At 41.2% G+C, this 24,227-nt stretch overlaps 1 protein-coding gene across 1 annotated transcript in view; it reads left to right on the top strand.

Annotated features, from left to right (window-relative positions):
• The first annotated feature begins 500 nt into the window (after positions 1–500).
• Positions 501–24,227, top strand: part of CPB2 (carboxypeptidase B2) — a 34,228-nt gene continuing 10,501 nt past the window's right edge. Inside the window, exons 1-7 of the mRNA XM_050949870.1 lie at positions 501–652; positions 7,392–7,467; positions 13,854–13,978; positions 14,079–14,187; positions 19,768–19,869; positions 21,838–21,945; positions 23,782–23,892. Coding sequence (XP_050805827.1) covers positions 501–652; positions 7,392–7,467; positions 13,854–13,978; positions 14,079–14,187; positions 19,768–19,869; positions 21,838–21,945; positions 23,782–23,892 — 783 coding nt within the window. The remainder of the gene's footprint in view (positions 653–7,391; positions 7,468–13,853; positions 13,979–14,078; positions 14,188–19,767; positions 19,870–21,837; positions 21,946–23,781; positions 23,893–24,227) is intronic.

Here is a 24,227-nt window from a genome sequence, read left to right as displayed (position 1 = left end):
CTCCCAAGAGAAGGGGTGCGGCAATGCAAGTAGCCCACAGTTCCTGCTCTGCAGGAGTTGGCCAATGCAGCACCAAAAGTTGGCAAGGTCAGCTGCGGTTGAAGCAGGTCTAGGAGATGTGTTCCAATCCTGATCTGAAGTAGTGAGAGAATAACATGGATATCTATCTCCTTCTGTTGGGACTGAGAGCACCATCCCCGTTTCACATTAGACTATGATCTCCTGTATGCTGTATAGAATGATAACATCAACAACTTAGGCATCAATGTGGCTTTTTTGTTTAGGCCCCAGTTTTGTAGCCACAAAAAAATGATTTAAAAGGTCAGAAGACAAAGTGACTCATCAATCTGAAAATGATTAAAATGTACCATGTCCCTTCTAGTATTTACTTCATCAATATGAACAGAATCTCCCACAGGAATTAAGTCACATTTACTCAACCACAGGAAGCAGGGGATAGAGAACAGTGACAGTATTAAATTTTAACCACTCTTCAAATAATGGTTTTAGAAATCAATAGTATAGGTCCTGAACCCTTGGCTTCTCTAACTGCACTTGATTTCATGGCAGATGCTGCTGAGATGAAGTTTTACCTTCTATTTGTCACTCTAGCTATCTGCATTCAGCAGAAACATGTCTTCACTTTTCAAAGGTAAAAAACTCCTAGTGTTACCTGTCTTTTAGTGGGTGTGGGTATGGAAGGCTGTCTGGCTGAACCATAATATCTCCTACTGGTATAAACAAACATTTTACAAAGATCTAAGCTTATTTATTGTATTTGTAATTGGATGTATAGATCAATATAATATATAGATGACATAGGCAATGAAATTAATATATGTCTCCTTTACAACCATAAATCCTATGTTTTTAATCATATTAAAACTATTCTTTTTGGTCTAAGTGCAAATCAATTCTGCTCATTCAGTGCTCTGGAATGCAGTTAAATGGCATACTTAAGCTTAATGGGAAAAAATAATTTGCTTCATTTGCCTTAAAACAAGGTTTTAAATGAATTACTTCTTGAAGTGGAAATAGAAATCATTTCTGAAAGTGCTAACAATCTGTTTTCTTTCTAAAAGAGTTTTTATGATTGTTTTTTCCTGCCATAATTCATTTTCAAATAACCATTTCATCCTCATATGACATCTGAGAAGCAGCTTTATTGCTGCCTATTGATAAACCTCAGAAATGGCCTGAAACCAAAAAGCTCTAGTAAAAACATGAAAACAGATGCCAGAAACAAAAACAGCCAAAAAGATTATATTTTCTAATATTCAGTTGGTTTTAAAACCTGAAACACTGTGATATGTGGAGATAAAAAGATAATGCAACTTGTAACTGTATTGAGCAAACCCAGTAACAAAAATAATCATGATTAAATAGCACCCATCATCAGAAGATATCAAACCACTATACAAATATTAATGAACTAAACCTCACAACACTCTTATGTGACTTACTCAGGTTCACATTAAATGTTTGTGACAGAACTGGGAATAGAAGCTAGATCCAAGTCTTCTGGCTCCTAGTCTTGTGCCCTAAACACAAGATTGTTTTAATTGCCTTGTGTTGTAATCACATTTTCCAATGGTTACTTAAATACAGGTTACAACTGGTTATACACAATGAGATAAATAGGGAAGAAAGTGGACAGGCTCATTAAAATAACCTTTGGGTGAAGTCAATGAAGCTACACCAATTTACACCAGCTGAAGCTTTTTTTAATATTTAAACACAATAGTTAAGATTTGACATAGTCAGCCAAAATGCAGTATTTCCAACCCCAAGTGTTCAAAAATCATGAGTCAGGTCCCCTAAAATCATTGAAATTGGCTGAAAAGTTGTGAGATGTGTGACAAGATGGCCGATGTAGTATGGTGGGCCCTGCGCTTTTCTTGGTCAAGGGCTAAGATGCCACCCCTTGCCCCTGCTCTTGGGGCACCAAGTGCCCCACTAGTGGCCAAGTAAACTGATAAAAGAGGGAAGCAGGGAGGGGTCTGGGTTTGCTCCTCACTCTGAGTCCTAGCCCCTCTCAATCCCTGCGGGTCCTTGCCTTCTTCCCTCTGGGGTGGGGTACTTTCAGTCCTTAGATGCTGGGGGAGGGAGTCTCCCTCCCCTGCTGGGGCAGGGTCTCCCTTACTCAGGTTTTCTGATCTTCCAAGTCTCATAGCACACCTCCAAGTTCCAGTCCTCTCTCCTTCTCCCCTGACTGCCTGAAGCCGGAGGGTTTATTAGGTTGCTAACAGGGCTTTAACTGACAACAGGTGCTCCAATTAACCTGCAGCAACCCTCCCTAGTCACCTTAATTAGCCTAGGGCTTATATACTTCCCCTCTCCCACTCTCCCACTGGTCCCTGGCCTTCCTGTATCACAGATTTCAAAACTAATACATTTTATTTGACTACTGATGTCAGAGCATTTAGGGATCACATTTCCAGGCTTTTTTCTGTAACCTCAAAGCCTGTAGCATGATTCCAGAAGGTAGGCCTTTAAGAAAAATGCCAAATACTGCAAGACTAGTGATAAGATCATGAAAGTTGTCAACACTGGAATGTGTCCATCCAGGGGCCTCTCTATGTTTTTTGCTGCCCCAAGCATGGCAGCCAGGCAGCCTTTGGCGGTGTTTCTGCAGTTCTGCCGGTCCCACGCCTTCAGTGTGCTCGCCGCCGAATTACCGCCAAAACCGTGGGACTGGCGAACCTCCCGCAGAAACACCGCCCTCACAGCAACCTGCAGGTCACTCCCCACAGCTTGCCGCCCCAGGCACACGCTTGCTTCGCTGGTGTCTGGAGTCACCTCTGTGTTCATCTCACTGAACTGTTTTAGGGAGGGGATAAAGGTGGAGACTGTTTTACAGCACCTAAAAGGTGTGTGGAAGGGAACAAACTCCATTGTTCATAACTCTGATCTCCATTGTCATGAAATATCTTAATTCTTAGTCATGAGGGACAATTTTATGTGTCAAATATACAAACCATGAGTAGGGGAGGAAAACAAGACACATACTTGGTGAGATTAAGGACACTCATGGCTGCCAGAAAGAAGCTGTAACAAATCCCTGGCCACCTGTTATTCTTATATACTATTTGTACTATGGTACCCAAGAGACTTAGTTGTACACCAGGATTCCTTTATGCTACGCAATATACAAACAGAACAAAAAGAGAGCTTGCAATCTATGTAGACGATAAATGACAATGCATGGATACAGACTGACTGATGACGGAGTACAAGCAGGGCCGGCTTTAGGAACTGCGGGGCCTGATTCGAATATCTGGTGGTGGTCTGCGTCTTCGGCGGCACTTCAGCAGCTTCACTCGCTCCGGACCCCCCTGCCGCAAAATTGCCACCAAAGACCTGGAGCGAGTGAAGGACCTCTCTGCCGTCAAAGTGCTGCCGAAGACTCGGACCGCCACCAGGTATGTAAAAAAAAATTAAAAAGGCACCTAAGGCATGGGGCCCTCTTAAGTGCAGGAGCGGTGCCCGATTCCGGGGGAATCGGCCTAAAGCCGTCCCTGAGTACAAGAACATAATGAGACAATAGTGGGAAGCATGACTGACAATAGTCTCTCAGCACGTCAGAGTCTGGCCGTTGCCAAGTTTTTTGTAGTCATCATTGGAAATGAGAGCTATAAGGAGGGATGTGAAGGTGGATAATAAGGTAGCTTTGCTGATGTTTACAAGGAGCAGCTCTCAAGCATGAAGGACAACATGAGAGAAATACTAAAGGTGTTTGAAAATTTAACAAGTGGGTGATGGCCGATCAGAGGAGAAATGATAGGTAGGCATAGGCATGAAGGCATGAAACTAAAGACAAGTAGCTCATGTTTCAAAGAGATAGAGAAAGCAAACTGTGGAGGGATGCAAAGAGAAGATTGACATAGTCAATGCAATTGACTAGCAGAACGATCTTTGTAGCAGCATTCTGAATAAATATGTGTGGGGCAATACTGCATTTATCAAGACCTGAGAAAAGGATTTTGCAATAATTGAGACATGGGATGATGAAAACATTGGATGAGAGCTTTAGCTGTGTAGATTGACAGGAAAGGCCATATCATAGATATGTTATCCAGAAAGAATCTGCATGATTTATACATAGACTTGATATGAGGATCTGGAGAGAGGTCTGAGTCAAAGATGAAACCCAGGTTACAGGCCTGAATGACAGGCAGGATGGTGGTGGTGTCCACAATTATCGAGAAAGGAGATAATGGGGAGAGGTTGCAGGGAAGATTAAGAGCTCTGTTTTGAGTTTGAATTGGCAACTAGACATCCATGAGGAGATGTCAAAGAAACAGTCTGAAATTTTAGTTTGGACAGAAGGAGACAGGTCTGGAGTAGAGAGGGATCTGTGAGTTGTCAGCATGGAAATGGTAGTTGAATTTGTCTTTGCACATAAGATTACCCAGAGCTAAGGTGCAGAGGAAGATGAGAAAGGTACCAAGCGCAGAGCCTTAGGGAACACTCATAGGAAGTTGGAGGGGGGATGAGGAGGATCCCTTGATAGACACGCTGAAAAGCAACTAGAGAGAAGGGAGGAAAGCCAGGAGAGAATAAAGTCATGGAAGCCCAGGGAGGACTGGGTTTCAAGAATAAAAGCATGTTCAATGATGTAAAAGGTAGCTGACATGTCAAGGAGGGTGAGGATGGAGTATTAGTTCTAAATTTGGCCAGGAAGAGGTCATTAGAGACTTTGGCAAGAGTGGTTTCAGTTACGGGAAAGTGACAGAAGCCAGATTGGGAAGGGTCTAGGATAAGAATTCTCAGTTCCTGTCCTCCAGATCTATCAGTAGGATTTCACAATTGTTTCCAGAGTGCACACTATAGTATCTCAAATTTCACAACAGCAGTAAGGACAGAACTCAGATCCTTATGCTCCAAAAGCACAGGCCCCTCCAACATAAGTTATATGAGAATCTCCATTAACTGTTGACTAATTTAATGCCTATAACAGTCAGCGGAGCAGTTCTGATTCCATCCAACAGAAGATAGTGGTATGAATACACAACAGTCACCTCATTGTAATACTTTGCACTATAGTGAGCAATGGAAACTACATGAAGAAGTCACATGCAGGCAGCCCGGTTCAGGCACCTTTTGTAAAATTAACTCCCATGGTAGATAGCAGCATCAGGAGACGAGCTCCATTTCAAAACAACCCCAATCACAAGTTATGTAGAGCACTTGCCCTGAGAAGTGGGAAAGTAGCCAGTGCTGCATAACTCCGATTGCCGTTTGATTCTCTCTCGTATGAAGGTGGGGGTGTGTGGAGAAGGTGGCACATTGTTGATTCTGCCTGATTGTGTGGAGCACAGCTAAAAGCAGAAATGATAAATCACTTGGTTGCTAGCCTCAGTCAGGTCACAGCTAGAAATAAATCACACCAGTGGGTTGTGACAATCATGATCCACAGATTAAAACTACATGTTTTGAGAGCCCTGTCTGTTTTGTTTTAAGGGCAATTTTCTGAAATGGTGTTGTCAGTCATCTTTCAAGAGCCTGCTTCATGCACTGTCACCAACTCCATGGGGATTCTGGGTCAACCGCTTCCACTCCACGAAAATGGAAATGGGGCTCAGACCTGCCCTGGCTCCTTTCCCCGATCCCTGTACCTACTTATACACCAGACACGTCAAGTCTTTTTCATTGGGTGTGAGACTCATTCATTAGCAAGCTGTCTCACTCCCACACAGATTCCTAAGCTTATCCCACTCATTTTGAGTAAATATATAAAGACTTAAAATATTTTTACTCAGGTACTTTAAGAGACAACAATATATCTAGGGCCTCAGGCACAGGGCTTAGAACTTGGAAAGCCACTTTCCAAACTTGTGTACTGTGGTAATCATAGAGAGTACAGGCCCGTGTTCTATATGCACGCGAGAGGAGAGAAGAAGTTATGCAGAGGGGGTGGGGAGGTTGTTTGCGTGTGTGAATACTTGGCGGTTAAAAAAAATCTGAGTTCACCCAAAAAACGAGCAGGACTTGATCAAAAGAGGGAGGGTTTTGCAAAATACAATTTAAACCACACTGGACAAATTCATGTCTCAGGGATCGTCAATCACCCAGGTTTTTGTTCCAACCTGTACAAATAATTGTTTTTATTAAAATCCACTGTTTTGCATTGCATCTAGAGTTCTCACATGCCCTAGACTTACTATGAATGAGGACATTTAAGTGTTCCATATGCAATATTAAACAGTGCACATTTTGAAACGAACTATTAAGTGCTGGTTGGATTAAAAACCTGGACTATTGGGTGTTGCCAAGGACCAAAGATGAGAGTCTCTGTCTTAAGCAATGACCTAACAGACCACCTGACTCTTTGGGGCTGTAAATCTCACTCTTAAGGCCAGCCAATCCTTGGCATCACTGATATACACATACTATTTCAAACTTCTCCTAACTCCCTGATAAGGGTGCATTCAAACCACCACTGTTCTGCACTTACATAGGGATTGAAAGTTATTTCTTAACTCCCAGTCAGCAGCATGTGTACATCTCTGGTCTGCTTCCAATCTCAGTCCCTCCCTACAGTGGTGAACAGGCACTGATTTGGGTGAGGGATACAGGCAGAGGAAGGACACCTAGCCTTGGACTGAACAACTGGGGCACTAATCGGCACAACAGATAGCTAGCCACTCTGGCTGTGGGTTTCAAGCAGGATGATGACTATCAGTATCTGTAAAGAATGAGAGAGAGGAGCAAGCCAGTGGTATACAGGATTCCAAACCACCTGCAGGCAGGTAGATAGTATAGTAGAGTAGGGGAGGGGAGGGGAGCAAAGGAAGGGGGAGATGGACAGGATTGGGTGCTGGGAAGAAAAGAGAGCTGCGGCACCTTTAATTTGGATAAGGAAGAGCATATTCATGTTTTGAGGCAATCCAAGACATGCCATCAGGAGCTCACAGTATGCCCTCAACAAGTAAAGAGAGAGGGCCAGTTTCTCTGCTGCACTCAGCATCCTCTGGGGACTGTAGCATAAGAGCTAGCTGCAGCTTCCTAATCCTGGGACCAGTTATACAACAGCCCTGATGTCCTTTAGAGGCTCGGGCTGCTCTAAAATAGGTCAGGCTGGTTCCAGACACACCCTTGAGCTATGGGAGAGCAATGTAAGAACTGTCTACTTCAGCTTTTTATCAGCTGGGGGCTGCTCCGTTTTTGGGAGATCCAGGGACTTTTCAGCAATGCAAAGGGACCCCAAGGAGGGGATAGAATCTGGCCCAGCATTTTCATTGCTTGAACCTCCTTCAGCTCCCCTAGCACCCAAGTCAGAGAAGCCAATTGAGACTGAGACGGACTGTTCAGACTTGTACATTAATACAGAATGTTTCCATGCACAGGCTCAAAGCCTTTGCTTTTTCTGAATGTCTTTTTCTTTCCAGTGATCAAGTATTATGGGCTCTCCCACGATCAAACAGACAAGCTGAATTCCTTCAAAATTTAACCACCAACTTTGAGGTAATTTGTTCTCTATAAACTCTAAGCCAAATTCTGCTCTCAGGCATGCCAATGCCGTTCCTCTGGGAGGAAGACTTAGCTCCCCTTTTCATTCTCTTATGTTGTATATATTTTTAGTTTGTAGAAGCATAATGGATGCTTTATTTCCATCATTTTAATGTCTACTGATTGAGATGAGCAGATTCCGTTGACTGATAACGTTTTATCACATTATATCAAGCACCTGATTTCAGAATTATGTAATTGATTTTGTATATTAGCAGCAACAAAACAAAGATGATGAAGTACTGACGTGTGATGGTTGGTAAAATCGTTGTCAGGAAGTCCCAGGAGTATAAGTTAATGCAATTTCTAACCATATGACTTCTAGGAACCCAACACGCAGGATTGGATATTACAGGGCTTGGTGGTGTTTCGCTAAAGACAGAGTTTAGATGATAAGAATCTCTTCATTTAGAACTAATAATCTCATAGAACACCAGGCAGATTTTGTGATTTCTATCTGCGATTGCAGGAAAGAGTGTTTAATTAAAATAAGGCATCCAAATTTCTTCTAAAGCACTTTCCCCATTATTTTATCATATTTTCGTTTGCAGTCAGTATCCTGTAATGAAAAGCATAACTATTTCCCTATTCAGTGTCGTTACCAGGATCCCTGATGTGTCCCTGATCACAAGAGCCTTTAACAGCCCCTGTGCCCATAGCCTGTCTCTGTCCAATTTGCTCCTCTGACACTTGTCACCCTCCCACCATTCCCCTATCCTATCCCTCCCTCCAGCTTCTTATTTCCATCACTAACTGCTCCTATCCACCTCCTCCAGACCAGCTCCGGTCTCCCTCCCCTTCTGCTGCCTCCCACCTTCTAGCTCTGGATCACCCTCTCTCCATCTCTCTCTCTGGCAATTGTAATCCCCTCTTCCCTCACTCTGCATTCCAGTGTGGCTGGACAGCAGAAGAGAGGGAGGCACTGAAAGCAAAGGAGAGACAATCTCTCTGCATGCAGTTCCAGTCCATGGTGCCACACACCCCCAGAAGCCAGGAGGAGTCAGTAAAGGGTTTCCTGCTGTCTGGAGTGGCTCACAACTGAGAGTGCCAACCTCAGGGCAGACTGTCAAAAAAAGGGCAGATACCATCTGTTTGGGGGTATGTTCTGTTATTAGATTTCACCTACCCGGTAACAAGTTTGAATTCCTGGATCACTATAATAGTCTTACCATGGAGTCTCAGACAGACCCATTACGCTCTCCAGTCTATCTTGACACTCAGACAAACTGGACTGAGTGACAAATGGTCACTTACACCAAAAACCACAAAATAATCAGGTTGTTTTCAATCCCAAAAGACCAGTCACTTACCCCAGATCAATTGGTACCCTAGTTCCTACACCAAAGACAACGCCCGAAGCCAATCTTGTAATAAACCGTCTAAAGGTTTAATAGCTAGGGAAAAAAACTGAGAGAGTAATTTACAGGTTAAAGTAAGCAAACATACCCACAAATGAGTTACCATCTACACTTCCTAAAGATGACAGAGATGTAGTTATCTGTCAATTCAAAATGTCTTTCAGGGCAGACCTCGGGTAACTCCTGGGGATTTCTGCCTTAGTTTAGTGTCTCTGGCCCTGTGAAAATTCAAACAACAAAAAGATCACCATTTCATCTTGTGAGCATCTCTATATGACCTTCCCCCAGAGTTCAAACCAATGGGACGTGGGCTCCTGCCCCTAACTTCTTCCTGGGTGGCTGGGGCAATCAACAAAGCTTTTTGTCCTAGATGGCCCATTAAGTCTTCATAGTCCTTCTTGATGGGCAGAGGAACTACTCCCATCTGAGCTCACAAGGTCAAAGCATGCATTTTACAATTATAAAACAAATTTATATTTTACCTTTCAGCATGGAATGCAGATGTTACAAATGAGATTAATGCAGGCAGCAACTTACAGGCATTTCATAGAATCTAAACACTAAATACATTCTTCTAGGACTAATACCTATTTTGAACAAAATTAACATACAGGTGAAGTGGTTTGGTTTCCAGCTATGAGTTTGTCAGCTCTTAGCTGATGCCTATGACCTTGGCCAAAGGTGGCATTTGATTTCCAGCATCACAAAGGGAATGTCTTGCTCAGCTCCTGCAGTACTGGGTTGAAGCATGCTCAGTGAAGGTACAGCATTCCGTGAATTTTCCTGCCAAATTCTAACTAGTCTATACAGATCATGAGTGAACTGAGAATGTTCAGAGAGATATAACTTGCCCACATTTGGGTGGATTTTCATGGGGATGCCGAAAGGCACATCCTTGACACAAAGGTCAACCTCATGCTAAATTTCAAGTCCCTGCTCCAAAGCATGAGGGCACTAATGCTTCTTAATTAAACAGCTGTAAGAACTTTTTTAACATGGGCGAAACAATGAATTCTTGTTCTCAGAAACAGCTGAGCTATTTTAGCTGAAACTGAAAAAATAAAAATCAGCCTGAAGCTGTCATGTGGCATGGAAAATTTAACCTCGATTTAGCAGGCCAGTTTAGCAAAATTAAAAGCAAATGCATTTGAAAACAGGGTTTTATAATGGGAAATATCAGACAACTTTAAATATAGGCAGTACTGTCTTAAGTAATTAATGGTATATAGAAGATAGACTGACCACTGCCGTTCATCTCCTAATATAAGAACAAAAAATGTCTATTGCAACCGAAAGCTTTCAGAATATGTAACGTTTAAGGATAACTGACAAAGGAAATAGTTTTTCACACAATACATAGTTAGCCTGTGGAATTTATTGCCAGAAGATATCACTGGGATCAAGAGTTTGGAGGATTCAGCAAAGCATTGTACACTGACAGAGTTATACTAATAAATATCTGAAAATTAACAAGAGTTTTGGAAGGGATATAAACTGCCATGCTTGTGGGCATAAGCTAACCCCCCTCTGAAGGAAAGTTAGCCCATCACTGCCTCCTGCAGAGTTTCTTGTGTCTGCCTCTGATGTACTTAGTACTGGCCACTTTTGGTGACAGGATACCGGACAAGGGTCTGAGCGATTCTGACAATTCTTATGTTACCTGTATTACTTCATTTACCTGCTAGACTCTCTGCTAACTTAGTTATGCCAACTTAGACTTCATTGAACTTCCTTATACTCAGACTTAGCAGGCCAGATTTAGAGATATATGTACTAGAAGGGGTAAACGTTGCGTGTTCTTAAAGTGGTTATTGAACAAATAAGTAAGTTGCTGCAATATATATTTTAGGGGAGCTGGAAAGAAAGTGTAAGTTACACCAGTTTACACTCCCTCCAGATTTAGATTCACCTTTGAATATGACCTTCATAATGGGTATTCAAGACCTAGCAGCTTAATTGATTGCATTCAGATTGTATGATATGTCTCCTTAAAACTAATGTAAACCTCTATTGGCCTGCGTATACTATACATTGAGGGCTAGATTCACAAAGGTACTTAGGCATTGCAAGCCAGAGTTGCCTATTTTCTAATGAGCTGGGGGCGTGGGTTGGTTGACCCCCACTCCTCCCCAGACCCCACCCCCATTCCACCCCTTCCCTCAAGGTCCTGCCCCCATGCACACTGACTCTTCCCAGCCCTTGCTCCTCCCCCTTCTCCCCAAGTGCCTCCTGCACACCATGGAACAGCTGATTGCAGCAGGTGGGAGCTGCTGGGAGGAAGGGGAGGAGCTGATTGGCGGGGCTGTTGGCAGGAGGGAGGCACTGGGGGTGAAGGGACAGATGCTGTCCTGTGGGGCTTCCAGTGGGTTCTGAGTACCCTCTATTTTTTCCCCGTGGGTGCTCCAGCCCCAGGAGCCTATGTTGCAGGCCTTACCCCTAGTCTGCCCCTGAGATAGGCACCGAAGGCTAGATTCATATAGGGGATGTAGGCATTGCAACTCTCAATGTTTTGTGCCTTGACCCTGGTCCACACCCCTGTGTGGTGTAGTTAAACTGATATAAGTCCCTATGTAGACAGTGCTAGGTTGCTAGGTCAGATGGAAGAATTCTTCTGTCAACCTAGCTACCATGGGCATAGTAGTGTCTACACTGAAGTGCTACAGCAGCATTTTAAGTGTAGACAAACCCTAAGAAAGAAGAGTGAGAAGTAGCCTAAGCCAGCTGGGGAAGAAGGGAACAAAAGTGAAAGGTTTCAGAACATGTAACATTTAAGGATAACTGATAAAAGAAATAGTTTTTCACACAATACACAGTTAGCCTGTGGAGTTCATTGCCAGGAGATAGCAGAGGAAAAGTGTGGCGCTTAGAGCCCAGGTTTTCAAATGTATTTAGGTATCTACCTCCCATTGATTTGGACCTTAGATGCCTCCCACTGCCTGGAACTCTGCATAGGGCATTTCTGTGGGATGTAAGAAAACCAGCTCTGAGTTCCCACTCAACCTGATTTAGAGCAGGGACTTTAACCCAGGTCTCCTGAATCCTAGGTGAGTGCTCTCTTTGCCATGCTATGAGGTATTCTGGGGTAGGTCTTGCGCTCTTTCTCTCTGTCGCCTGCTGAAACTGTTCCAATTTACATGAATAATTAACTCTTCACTGAGTCAGAAGGAGACTAACTTTATAGGCCAAAAGTCAGGGCACTTAGCTGGGAGGTGGGAGACTCAGGTTCCAGTCCCTGTTACAATAAATATTTAATTATTTTATACAAAGTGGAACAGCTCCAGCAGGAGAGGTTGAGAAAAATCCAACCCAGTATACCTAATAGCCCGGTGATAAGGGCATTCACCTGAGATGTAAGCAGAATTGGGTTCAAGTCCCTACTCCAAATTACGCAGAGTAGGGATTTAAACGTGGTGAGTGCCCTAACTACTAGGTATTCTGAACATGTAGTATATGTGTGTGTATACGTGCACGCAGGCCCAAGCCTGAAGGTGTGTTGTGCACATGGCCATGGGATCAGGCCCTGCTGGCAATATAGGCAAGGAAACACACAGTTTGAGAATCCCGCTTGGGGACTGTTAGGGCTTTGGCTTGCGCTAGGTCTCCAAGTAGCTCATTAGCTATGGGGTGGCATCAGGACAAAGGCAGTTTTGTGAATGCCCACCAGCAGCAATGTAGGTGCCTATTGGGTTAGGCAGAAGCTAAGCACTAGTTTTGAGAATGTCACCAGCCTCTAATGGTGGACATAAGCACCTAAAGAGGCAACTAGGTACCCAAGTACCTTTGGGAATCTGTCCCTTAATTTCATCTAAAATTTAGAATATATTCTCCAGAATCTTTCTCTATGTTGGTTGTTCCAAAGGTTATAGCTACGTTGCACTGCAGTGCAGACTATGGGGGTATGAATTGCAGAGCACACCAAAATGTTGGGTGCTAACTGCCCCATGTGGATGCTGCTCGTGTGAACTAAAAAGTTCAACATCATAGGCGCCAACTCCATGGGTGCTCTGGGGCTGGAGCACCCATAGGGAAAAAGTTGTGGATGCTAGGCACCCATCGGCAACCCCCCTCAGGTCCCCTTTTCCCCCCAGTGTCTCCTGCTCATCTGTGGGCCCTGCTGATCAGCACTTCCCCCTCTTTCCCCTAGGTCAAGCACCCCCCAGCACATTGGAAAGTTGGCGCCTGTAATTAACATAGTCCTGTATGGTGCACCAAAATGAATACAATATTCAAAGTGTAGTTGCACCAGATCCAAGGAGAGCATGACACGTTGATTTTGAACATGCAGCAAAAAAATTGCACTGGCCTTTTTTGGCATTATAAATTCATGTCTAATTTGCTGTCCACTACCACCCCTAAGTCTTTTCAACATTATTGCTTCCCAGTTTTCAATCTCCCACTGAATAGCTGAGTTTTATTTTATTCCATTAACTTTCATTTTATTAACTTGAATTTTACTAAAATTAATTTCACTTTATTTTCTGCCCAATTTTAATCTCTCTAGGCGCCTTTATATTGCTGTTTCATCTGAATTTATTTTGAAATCCCTTTTGGCATTTGGTTCATCTATAATCAAAGTAATCACTGAATACAATAACTGAAATGACTAGTCTGAGCTGCATTAATTCCCCAAATACCCTCAGGAAAAATAACCCTCCACTGGTTTGAGGATTTGGATTGTAATAATTAGCTAAACAGATATATTAAACCGGTAATATTATCTCATGAAAGGTGATGTTCCTGCCTTTGTTCTTGATTTACGAATTTATATTCAGCTGTTATTATAAATTTTTCTTACCCACACACTTTTCATTTTAAGCAATAGCATGATGTGACAGCACAACACGTGAAACATAAAACTGCTTCCCACACACGGCCTAGTAGTTTGAGGAGATATATTGTGTTTTGATCGTGTTCAGGATGTTTACTAAATGGTAAAGTATTTTTTCTTTCCTTGTGAAAAAAACGTTCTTGGAAACTTTGTAGGTTGTTCTCTGGCAACCTGTTTCGGCTGAAAACATTATGAAGAACAAAGAAGTCCATTTCTATGTTAATGTGTCCGATATAAATGATGTGAAAGCTGAGCTAAACCGATCCACCATCCCATACAAGTATGATTCTTATTTCTCGCTGTGAAGTTATTAAATCAGAAATTCAAACCAATTGGAGACACTGCTTAAGAATGGTTTATGATCTTTGTTTGTTGTTCAGAGTTTTGATGGACGATGTTCAAGGAGTTATCAAAAAACAAACTGTCAATGACACAGTCAGCCCCCGCAGTTCTGCATCCTATTATGAACAATATCACTCTCTGAATGAAGTAAGATACGTTATATTTTTCTTGTGATCCTTTATGCATTTATTGTTATTGCATTAACAAGGGCTTAAATTTAATTTGATGATGATGGTGATATGGACTGTCTGATGGTGATATGGACTGTTACATTACAGACTATAGGGGAAACAATTACATTTGTATTGATTAGCTAATAATAGTTCACATTAATACAGTACCTTTAATAAAGAAGGATCCCAGCACTTTACAAAACACACTACATAAGAACCACTTTACTCACCAACTGAAACCACATAAGAAATTTAAGGTAGGTGCAATGTAATTACCTAAAATGAAATTTGGTCAAGACATTTTAGATTTCATGTAAATGCACACCCTAAGTTTACAATCATAACTTCAGTTGCTTCTGAAAATTTAATTCTAATGGATCATTCTGCAATTCACCTAAAAAGGCACCCTGAATGGTGCAGTTGTGTATTTCTGCCAAAATTGCCTTAACATGGATTGAATGTTCACTCCAAAGACATCTTTAGTGAGAATAATATGGAAAGCTCACTGAAAGCAAGGTTAGGGAAAATGCAAAGAAAGGAATTTGTTTTTCTTTCTTGATTAATATCTTTTCTTTCTTGATGCTGCAAAAAGATATGTTAGATGACCTGCTGCATGTTTTATATCTCTAATCTTCTACCTGTGATTTCTGTGATTCTTTTATAGAGTTCTAATCATTTTCACTTAGGACTCATGAGAAGCAGGACAATGTGCTTGTAAACTCAAAGCTCTACAGATGATTCTGTTTTTCTGAATCCGAAATGGATATGAGCCAGCAAGGAAGAAATATTGACAGGCTCTCCTGTCAACCTGTTTAAAGCAGAGCTGTCAAGTGATTAAAAAAATTAATCGTGATTAATTGTGTGATTAATCGCTCTGTTAAACAATGATAGAATACCATTGATTTAAATATTTTGGATGTTTTCTACATTTTCAAATATATTGATTTCATTTACATCATGGAATGCAAAGTGTACAATGCTCACTCTATATTTATTTTTTATTACAAACATTTGCACTGTGAAAACCAAAATAAATAGTATTTTTCAATTCACCTAATACAAGTACTGTAGTGCAGTGGTCCCAAACTGGGGTTCATGAACTCCTGGGGGTTTGCAAAAAGTTACAGGGAGTTCTTGGGAAAAAATTCCCTAATGACGGACAGAGCTGTCCCTAGGTACCTCGAGCAGCCTGGGGCCAGCAGCCTGGAACCCCTGGACTTCCAAGAGCTACGCAGATCAAAGCAAGCACATCTATCACACTGATGAGAATTTAAACTTCAAGATTCCTTATAAGAAATAGAAAGAGAGGTGGATATTTTTTGCTGTTTTTAAAATTAAATAGGCAGCTAGTATTGTTTTTAAAATGATTATGAAGAACAAGTTTAAGCTTTTTTGTAATGTGCATTGTTTACTTGGACTGCTCAAGACCTGAATGCTTGTGTAGGAGGAACTCTGAGTTGACTTCTTAAATACTTTCATGTTGTTTCACATCTGATACTCCTTGATGAAACATAGGAGCCTTGTCTTATAACAGGCTTATTCAAAGTGATACAAGCTACGAAAGTGAGATCTTGGAAGAGTGTTGCCATTTTCATAATGTAGTAAAAATACTGTAATGATAAATAATAAATAATAATAAATAGTGTGTAATAAGCATGTCATAAAAAAATTATATTTCCAAGATCACTGCTTTTATCATTTAAACTCAGGTAAAGGAGAAAATCCCTGGAAATATTCATTTTTAAGACAGGGTTCATGAGACAACATTTTAGTGAAAGGAGTTCACATATTGTTAAAGTTTGAGAACCACTGATTTAGAGTTAATCTTATTAAAACACATATTGTTTGCTTGCATCCAGTTTGCCAAGTAATCCAGATCACACTGAATCAGTGACCTGTCCTATTCATTATTTACCACTCCCTCAGTTGTTGTGTCATCTGCAAACTTAATCAGTGATGATTTTACCTTTTCTTTCAAGTCACTGATAAAACTGTTAGATAGTATAGGGCCAAGAACCGATCCCTGTGAGACCCTACTAGAAACACACCTGCCTGATGATGATTCTCCATTTATAATTACATTTTGAGACCTATCAACTAGTCAGTTTTTAATCCATTTAGTATATGCCATGTTAACTTTATATCACTCTAGTTCAGGGATCGGCAACCTTTTGCGCATGGCCCATCAGTGAAATCCGCTGGTGGGACGGATGGTTTGTTTACCAGCAGCGTCCACAGGTTTGGCCGATTGCAGCTCCCACTGGCCGCAGTTCACCATTCCAGGTCAATGGGGGCTGCGGGAAGCCACGCAGGCCGAGGGATGTGCTGGCCACCATTGGCCTGGAATGGCGAACTGTGGCCAGTGGGAGCTGTGATTGGCCAAACCTGTGGACGCTGCAGGTAAACAAACGATCCCAGCCTGCCAGCAGATTTCCCTGATAGGCATTGTGCCAAAGGTTGCTGATCACTGCCCTAGTTTTTATTCAAAATGCTATGTGGTACCAAGTGAAATGCCTTACAGAAGTCTATTACATCAACACTATTACCTTTATCAACTAAACTTGTAATCTCATCAAAAAAAGACAGCAAGTTAGTTTGACAGGATCTATTTTCCATAAGGCCATGCTGATTTGCATTAATTACCCTCCTTTAATTCTTTATTAATCAAGTACTGTATCAGTCTCTCCATTATATTTCCCAGGATCAATGTCAGGCTGACATGCCTGAAATTATCCAGGTCATCCTGTTTACCCTTTTTAAAAACGGAGCTAATACTAGCTTTCTTCCAGTCTTTTGGAACTTTTACAGTGCTCTGAGACTTATTGAAAATCAGCATGAACAGTCCATCTCCTCAACTAGCTCTTTTAAATCTCATGGATGCAAGTTATCTGGATCTGCTGATTTAAAAATGTTTAACTTTAGTAGCTTCTGTTTAACATCCTCCAGAGATACTAGCAGAATGGAAAAAGTGTTACCATCACCTTTTGATGAGACTATAGCACATGTTTTTATTCAAATACAGAACAGAAATATTCATTGTACACTTCTGCCTTTTCTGCATTATTATTGATAATTCTACCATTTTAATCTAGTAATGGATCAATAGCAATGTGAGGGTTCTTTTGGTTCCTAATATATTTTAGAAGTCCTTCTTATTGTCCTTCTTATTGTCTGCTGGCCATAGATCCCTTTGCTTCCCTTATCAATTCTCTATAATTCCCAACTTCTGATTTATAATAATTCCTATCAGCTCCCCTTTTCTTCCATTTGTTATATGTTTTTATTTTTTATAGCTTCCCTCACTTCCCTTTTAAACCAGGTCCATCTTTTGACCAGTATGGCCTTTTCCCTCAATAGTGGGACTGTAGCTTTTTGGGCACCTAGTAAGATGTTTGTAAATGATTCCCAATTACCGTTCACATTTTTCTGATTAAATTCTTCCTTCCAGCTGATCAGGATCAAAATTGTTTTAATCTTTGTGAAACTGGCCTTCAATGAGTGTTAAATTAGGCTCCTAATAAAGATAATCCCTTATGCAAGTTACACTGTACATTTATATTCCACACAAAAAAACTATGTTAAAAAAAATATTAAGATTGCAAAGTCAAGCACTCAGAAGTTAGGAAATGCCAGAGTTAATGTTCCTGTGTTCTCTTAATTTGGCCCTTCGTGGATATGTATTAGCGTACAGTCTTCAAGTACCTGATCACATACTACTTTTCAGCACAAGGAGCTACGAGAAACTAGAGTATGTTCAATGAGGCTGGAATCATCAGAGATTTTAGCTGGTAAAATCAGAGAAGTCTCTACTGAGTATGTGCAAACTGTCATTTTTCAAAGGCTTAGAACTTGGTCAAATTTGGGTGGATTTTTACAGGGATGGCCAAAGGCACATCCTTGACACAAAGGTCAACCCCTGACAAATTTCAAGTCCCTGTTCCAAGCATGGGGGTGCTAGAACATAAAGAAAAAAATATTAAAAAGGTAACTAGAATTTTTTAACATGTGCAAAACAACATTGTCCTTGGGCCTTTTTGGGAAACAGCTGAGCCATTTTGGCAGGGTTTTTTTGTTTGGTTGTTTGTTTTTTTAAACAGTCTGTGACTGATATTTGGCATGTAAAATTTCAGCCTAAACTTTTAGAGTTTGACAAAATTATAAGCAATTGAAAATAGGGTCTCATAATGGGAAGTGTCAGGCAACCTTAAAAAATACTCAGTTTTACTGGCCCCATGTATAGTCAGGGATGATTTAATATTTTTTTCTAAATCACAGAGAAGAAACAGGAGAACAGCTTAAAAAAACTATATTTGTTGTAAAGTATCTTACAAGTCTATCTTACAGGTGTAATGAATTGAGTAAAAATTCAGCTAGAACTAAAGGGTTTGGTCCTAGATAAATTATGCTAGTATAATCATATGTTAGCTCCTTTCCTAATTTGGTCTTGCAATGTCTTGTTTAGGGTTTATGTGGTAGAGCTGGGAAAGAACAGATAAATCATAGAGTATTGCATTAATAACTTTATTAACAGTTTAAACATGTTTTCTAATTAAGCTAAAAAATGAAGGATCATCAAACTGGAAAAAAAATTGAGAACATAGTATTTCTGCTCCAGATGATTTTATATCTGGTGACACAACATGTGTTCAAGATAGCTGTCAAAAAGTATCCACTTTTCAATTTTTGTATAACTATATGAAAATGTATGAACAAATTACTACGGTTAGAAGTGTAACTAGCTATTTGCATATACAATTACTTGATGTATGCATGTCAATTAGATACACAAATATGCCTATATTTCTCTGAACACCTAATTTTGAACAAAAGTCCCAAAACATTTAACTTTTTTCTGTGTCTAATTAATATTTTCCCATAAAAATCTTCTTAATGAATATTCTGTTGACATTCTTCCAAGCTTCCATACCTTGTTCAGTACAGCACTTTTCATTCATTCTTTGGTTTTAAATATGGCTTTAAAAGCTCTGAAAAAAATATCCAAAAGTGTTTTCTGGCTTTTCTCCCTACCCAGACAGCTTTTAAGGAAACCTATCCTCTTTCTTGAATATATTATTTCAGGCCACTTTACCTTGAATGGTCCCTAAAAACACATGCTAAATACTTATGCTAAACTATCTATTGGAACTTGTATTTAACTGTGACACTCTTGGTAATTTTCCCAGAGGGGACATGGAGCTCTGTGTAGCTCGACAGCTTGTCTTTCTTACTAATACAAGTTGGTCCAATAAAAGGTACTACCTCACTCATCTTGTTCTTCTTTTGTCACTCAAATTGTATGAGATAGAAGAGCTGGCTATGGATAATTAGCCACTGATTGCGGGTGGGAACTTGTGCAGCTACATCATGTAAGCATTTTGGAAAAATCCCTCCTTCCCTTTCTAAAAAGAAGGCACAGCCATGCATTCCTTGCACTAAATGTGAAATCTCCCATTAACTTCAGTGGGAATATTTTCTGTGCATGGAAAGCAGAGTTGGGGCTGAAGTCTTTTAAACTGAATCTATATTTGCTAACTGATTCACTCCATCTTTATAGATATATTCTTGGATGGAAGAAATAACAGAGATGAATGCTGATCTCCTCCAGAAAATATATATTGGATCTTCATTTGAGAAACGACCACTTTATATATTGAAGGTACAGTTATGATTTAATGTGCAATCTTTTTCTGTAGTAATTTAAACTACAGGTGTAGGTTTTTGTCAGAGAGAATTTTAAAAAATGGTACTAGTAGCTCAATCAAAAAAATTTGTGATAGAAAAATGTGTTGTTTTTTTTTAACTTTTGTAAATGCTCCACTCCTCCCTTCCCAAAAGTAAACAGGGTGCCACTGAACTTTGGCATAGGTAGTGGGTCAAATACTGCTCTTCTTTTCACTACAGTAAGTCAATTGAGTTACTGGGTACAAAAACTAGTGTAAGTGAGATCAGCATCCAGCCCAGTGTCTCCTTGGGAACGCCATGCAGGAGAGAGAGAGGCCTGGTCTGCACTAGGGAGGGATTGACCTAAGATATGCAACTTCAGCTATGAGAATAGCATAGCTGAAGTTGATGTATCTTAGTTCGACTTACCTCACAGCATGGGGTCGATTGCCACAGCTCCCCCATCGACTTTGCTTCCACCTCTCACCAAGCTGGAGTTCAGCAGTCGATGGGAGAGCGATCAGGGATTGATTTATCGCGTCTACACTACATGCGAAAAATTGATCCCCAATAGATTGATCGTTACCCGCCGATCCGGTGGGTAGTGTAGACGTACTCGGAGAGAGCACTTCCTTTTCTTGTCTCGCTTCTTTTTGTTTACTGTTCTATTTCCATTCTCATGTGCCACTTCAATATAAATAAAGCTGTAAGAAAATCACGAGATGCAATCTTTTTGTGGAAACTGCATCTTTTTATAGTTGCCGCAAATTTGAGTGGTGTTGTGACCCTGTGCACCACATTGCAATGACACTCACTCAAATTTGGCCCAACTGCCTTTCTTCCATGCTTGCCTCTGAGAGCAAAATATGATACACCATGTGTCTTTTGGCTGCTGCCCTGCTTTGGAAGGCTGCATGCCTTGGAAGAAAGTGCTGCAGTTTACAAGTGGGTGTGCACCCAGGGCTGCTGCTTCTGTCTGGGTACCCTGAGGGTATGGCTACACTTACAGCTCTACAGCGCTGGGAGTTACAGCTGTCTTCGTACAGCTGTGTAGGGAGAACGCTGCAGTGTGGCCACACTGACAGCTACCAGCGCTGCAGTGTGGCCACATTTGCAGCATTTGCAGCGCTGTTGGGAGTGGTGCATTGTGGGGGAGACAGAGAGAATGGATTTTTGGAGCTGACACTGTTGTCAGCTCCCTGCCTTGCAAGTTCTAAGGACTGGAAGATACACAGCACCTACCTTCAATCATTTTAAAAGTTTTGACCCCTTTCCCCACCCCTCTCTTATTCACTAAATGCAAATTATGCACTCCTAAATAGCCTTCAGACCACATAGGCAGCTGCTCAACACGGACTCCCCCCTCTCCCTCCACCGTGTGGCTTCTCTCCTCAAGCAAACAGCTGTGAACATTCCAAAGCAATTCCTCTGCCTGACTCTGCTCGCTAGAGCAAACAGCAGCTGTGTTTGTTTTTTAGATAAACAGCTCCGGGTGCCCAGAGTTCAGCCACTCTTCTGGTTTGTTGTGAACAGGCATTCTGGGATATCTCCTAATACTCTGGAGGCCAATTACAGCGCTTTTGGTGGCCACACTTGACAAGCAGCGCTGCAATCGTTACAGCCCAAGCAGACCAGGTGTACAGCCAGTGCTGCAGCCAGGGAGTTGCAGCGCTGGCTGTGCCTTGCAAGTGTGGACACAGAGTAAGTTGCAGCGCTGTAAACCCACTACCAGCACTGCAACTCTCCAGTGTAGCCATGGCCTCAGGGGGTCTTCCTTCCTCATCAGGAAACAGGTTGAGGGGAAGCCTGAGACTAGACCTCCAGGGGAGTGTCTGCCTAGTGCTGTGTGGACACACTGATTGCACCAAAACCACAACTTTAATACACTGTGGCCACTGCTCTTGAAACTAACAAAAATCCACAATTTTCTTACAGCCTTAAACATACCATATTTTTTCATTAGCTTTCATCTAATAGAGACAGAACACTAAAAAGTGCCATATGGATTGACTGTGGTATCCATGCAAGGGAATGGATTGCTCCTGCTTTTTGCCTGTGGTTCATAGGACATGTGAGTATATTTCATTACAATATTTAAAACAAAACAAAATACCTTGACCCTTATGTTTTCCTTCTCTTGCAAATTGTGCTCTATCTCAACAACTTCCTATTCAATTTAATGCCACAGCACTGAAGAATAAAGTGTCTGCATGAGACAGAGATTAAAAAGCTCAGTTTGTATAGCAGTTATAAGGGTAAATTTTTCACATCAGCAGTAAGTTAGGCCAAGTCTTTCATATTTATGAAATGGAGAACATAGGTTATTGTATTTCAAACTAAACCTATGTCTACACTTCGAGCTGGAGGAGACATACCCATGCTAGCTCTGACTAAGCTAGTGCACTAAAAATAGGAGTGGTACGAACAGCAGAAGGGGCTAACTGACCTGAGTACTTGCCTAACATCTCAGATGGTATCATACTCAGGGCAGCCAGCCTCTCCTGCCGCTATAGTTACATTATTTTTTGAGCACTAGCTCGATCAGAGCTAGCATGGATATGTCTCCTCCAGATGGCATTTACACCTCCAGCTTGACAGTGCAGACATACCCTAAGAGTGCATTTGAGTGGTAAAGTTCAAATGTAGAGTTACCCAACTAGAAGGCGGAATTGAATGATATATAGAGAGTAAAAGCATCAGAATAAACATAAGGGTCTAACATCAGCCCTCAGTTACACCCATAAAACTCCACTGAAATCAATGTGGCTCCAGAATTGGCTGGCAGTATGTGAAAGAGTTTAGACAGGCGATTTCAAAGGAGCCTATAGGAGTTAGGTGCCCAAATCTCTTTGAAAGTCAATAGGATTTGGGCACTTAACTCCATCAAGCCCCTTTGAAAACAGGCAAGCCTTAAACACTCCCATAGGAGCTAATGCTAATTAACCTCTTGCTGTTGGTCTAAATGATGACCAGCTGTGCTGCTGTCATGCCACTGAAATGTACCTGTAAGATCTGTAAGCAGTTAACAAGTTGAGAGAAAATGTAAACTGTTTGCCTCCCTATCTCCTTCATCTAATTTACCTGAGCATTTTAAATTCAATCCAAAACTTTATTCCCATGTCACTTTATAAAGGAACATGTCTATTAAAATTGTCATAGATATAGCCACACACATTCCACGTAGTAGTTTCTTGGCTACAATAAACATTATTCTTAATGATGTTTTGAATCTTGTTTTTAGGCACAATATTCACATCAGAGAAAAACAATTGCCAGGGAATGAAAAGGACAGGGGAAGTTACAATAATAGGATATGCCTAATGCAAGACATACAAGGGGGGAAAAGATACTATTAAACTTAACTCTTTACATTTAGCAACCTAGCTAAATCTATTAGGGTACAATTTACCCTTATGCAGAGGTGGGATGTAAGTAGTGCTTAGGTCTTGTGGTGGCCCTTTGCACAAGGGTGTGTTTCATTTTTAATAATTTTTAAAAACCAAAACAATGCATACTTGCAACAGCCATTTCAAATGCTATTATTAAGCAGTTTTAGTGCTTGTGACAACTTTGGAGACTTACACTGTTTATCTGCATAAGCAGCAAAAGTACAAGCTTCTTCACCAATATGCCTCAGTCCTGGCCTAGAGTGACCACCCAGTTGGGTAAGCGGACAGATGAATCTCCATTTTAGTTGAATTCCAAGCCTCTCTGTGCTAACTAAGATTTTGGTTGTAGTGGCGACTTCTGTGATGTGGGTATTTGTCCTCCAGGGGTTGGACTGATGCCACTACCATCACATTATTATTTTACATAGGACCAACTGAGGACCTGTCAGATGCCTTTCCAGGATGGCGAGGAAACAATATTATAAACATTATGAACAAGTTCTTTTCATGTTCTACAGACAACCCACTTCCGTGAGAAAGATCGGACCATGACAAGACTTCTGCAGCATCTTGATTTCTACATCATGCCTGTGATGAATGTAGATGGCTATGAATACACGTGGACCACTGTACGTAGGTTTCTAGACAGACTGTGGAACATTCCAGCATGTTATTCACAAGTACTGTGAGGGCTGATATACTGGACAGATTTAAAGGCATACTTTTCAAAGTGCCATGTGGCAGTTTTGAGCCCAAACCTCTGAACTCGCACTTGGAATTTCTCTATTCTTTGCCCCTTCATAGACCACAATAGTTACTGCAAATATGTGATTTTAACTCATAGAACACAGGCATTTTCCAGATACCAGGTCAAACCAATGCTTAAGAGTGTCATAGCATCCACCCTGTGATTTTAATTCTTTCGGATGTCAGGTGATAACTATGATAGGCTGCATCAGCAAGA

Source organism: Gopherus flavomarginatus, chromosome 1, assembly GCF_025201925.1.
Source record: "Gopherus flavomarginatus isolate rGopFla2 chromosome 1, rGopFla2.mat.asm, whole genome shotgun sequence".
In the NCBI taxonomy this organism is placed as follows: domain Eukaryota; kingdom Metazoa; phylum Chordata; order Testudines; family Testudinidae; genus Gopherus; species Gopherus flavomarginatus.
Note: the sequence above shows the minus strand (reverse complement) of the source record. Positions and strands in the feature narration are given on the sequence as shown.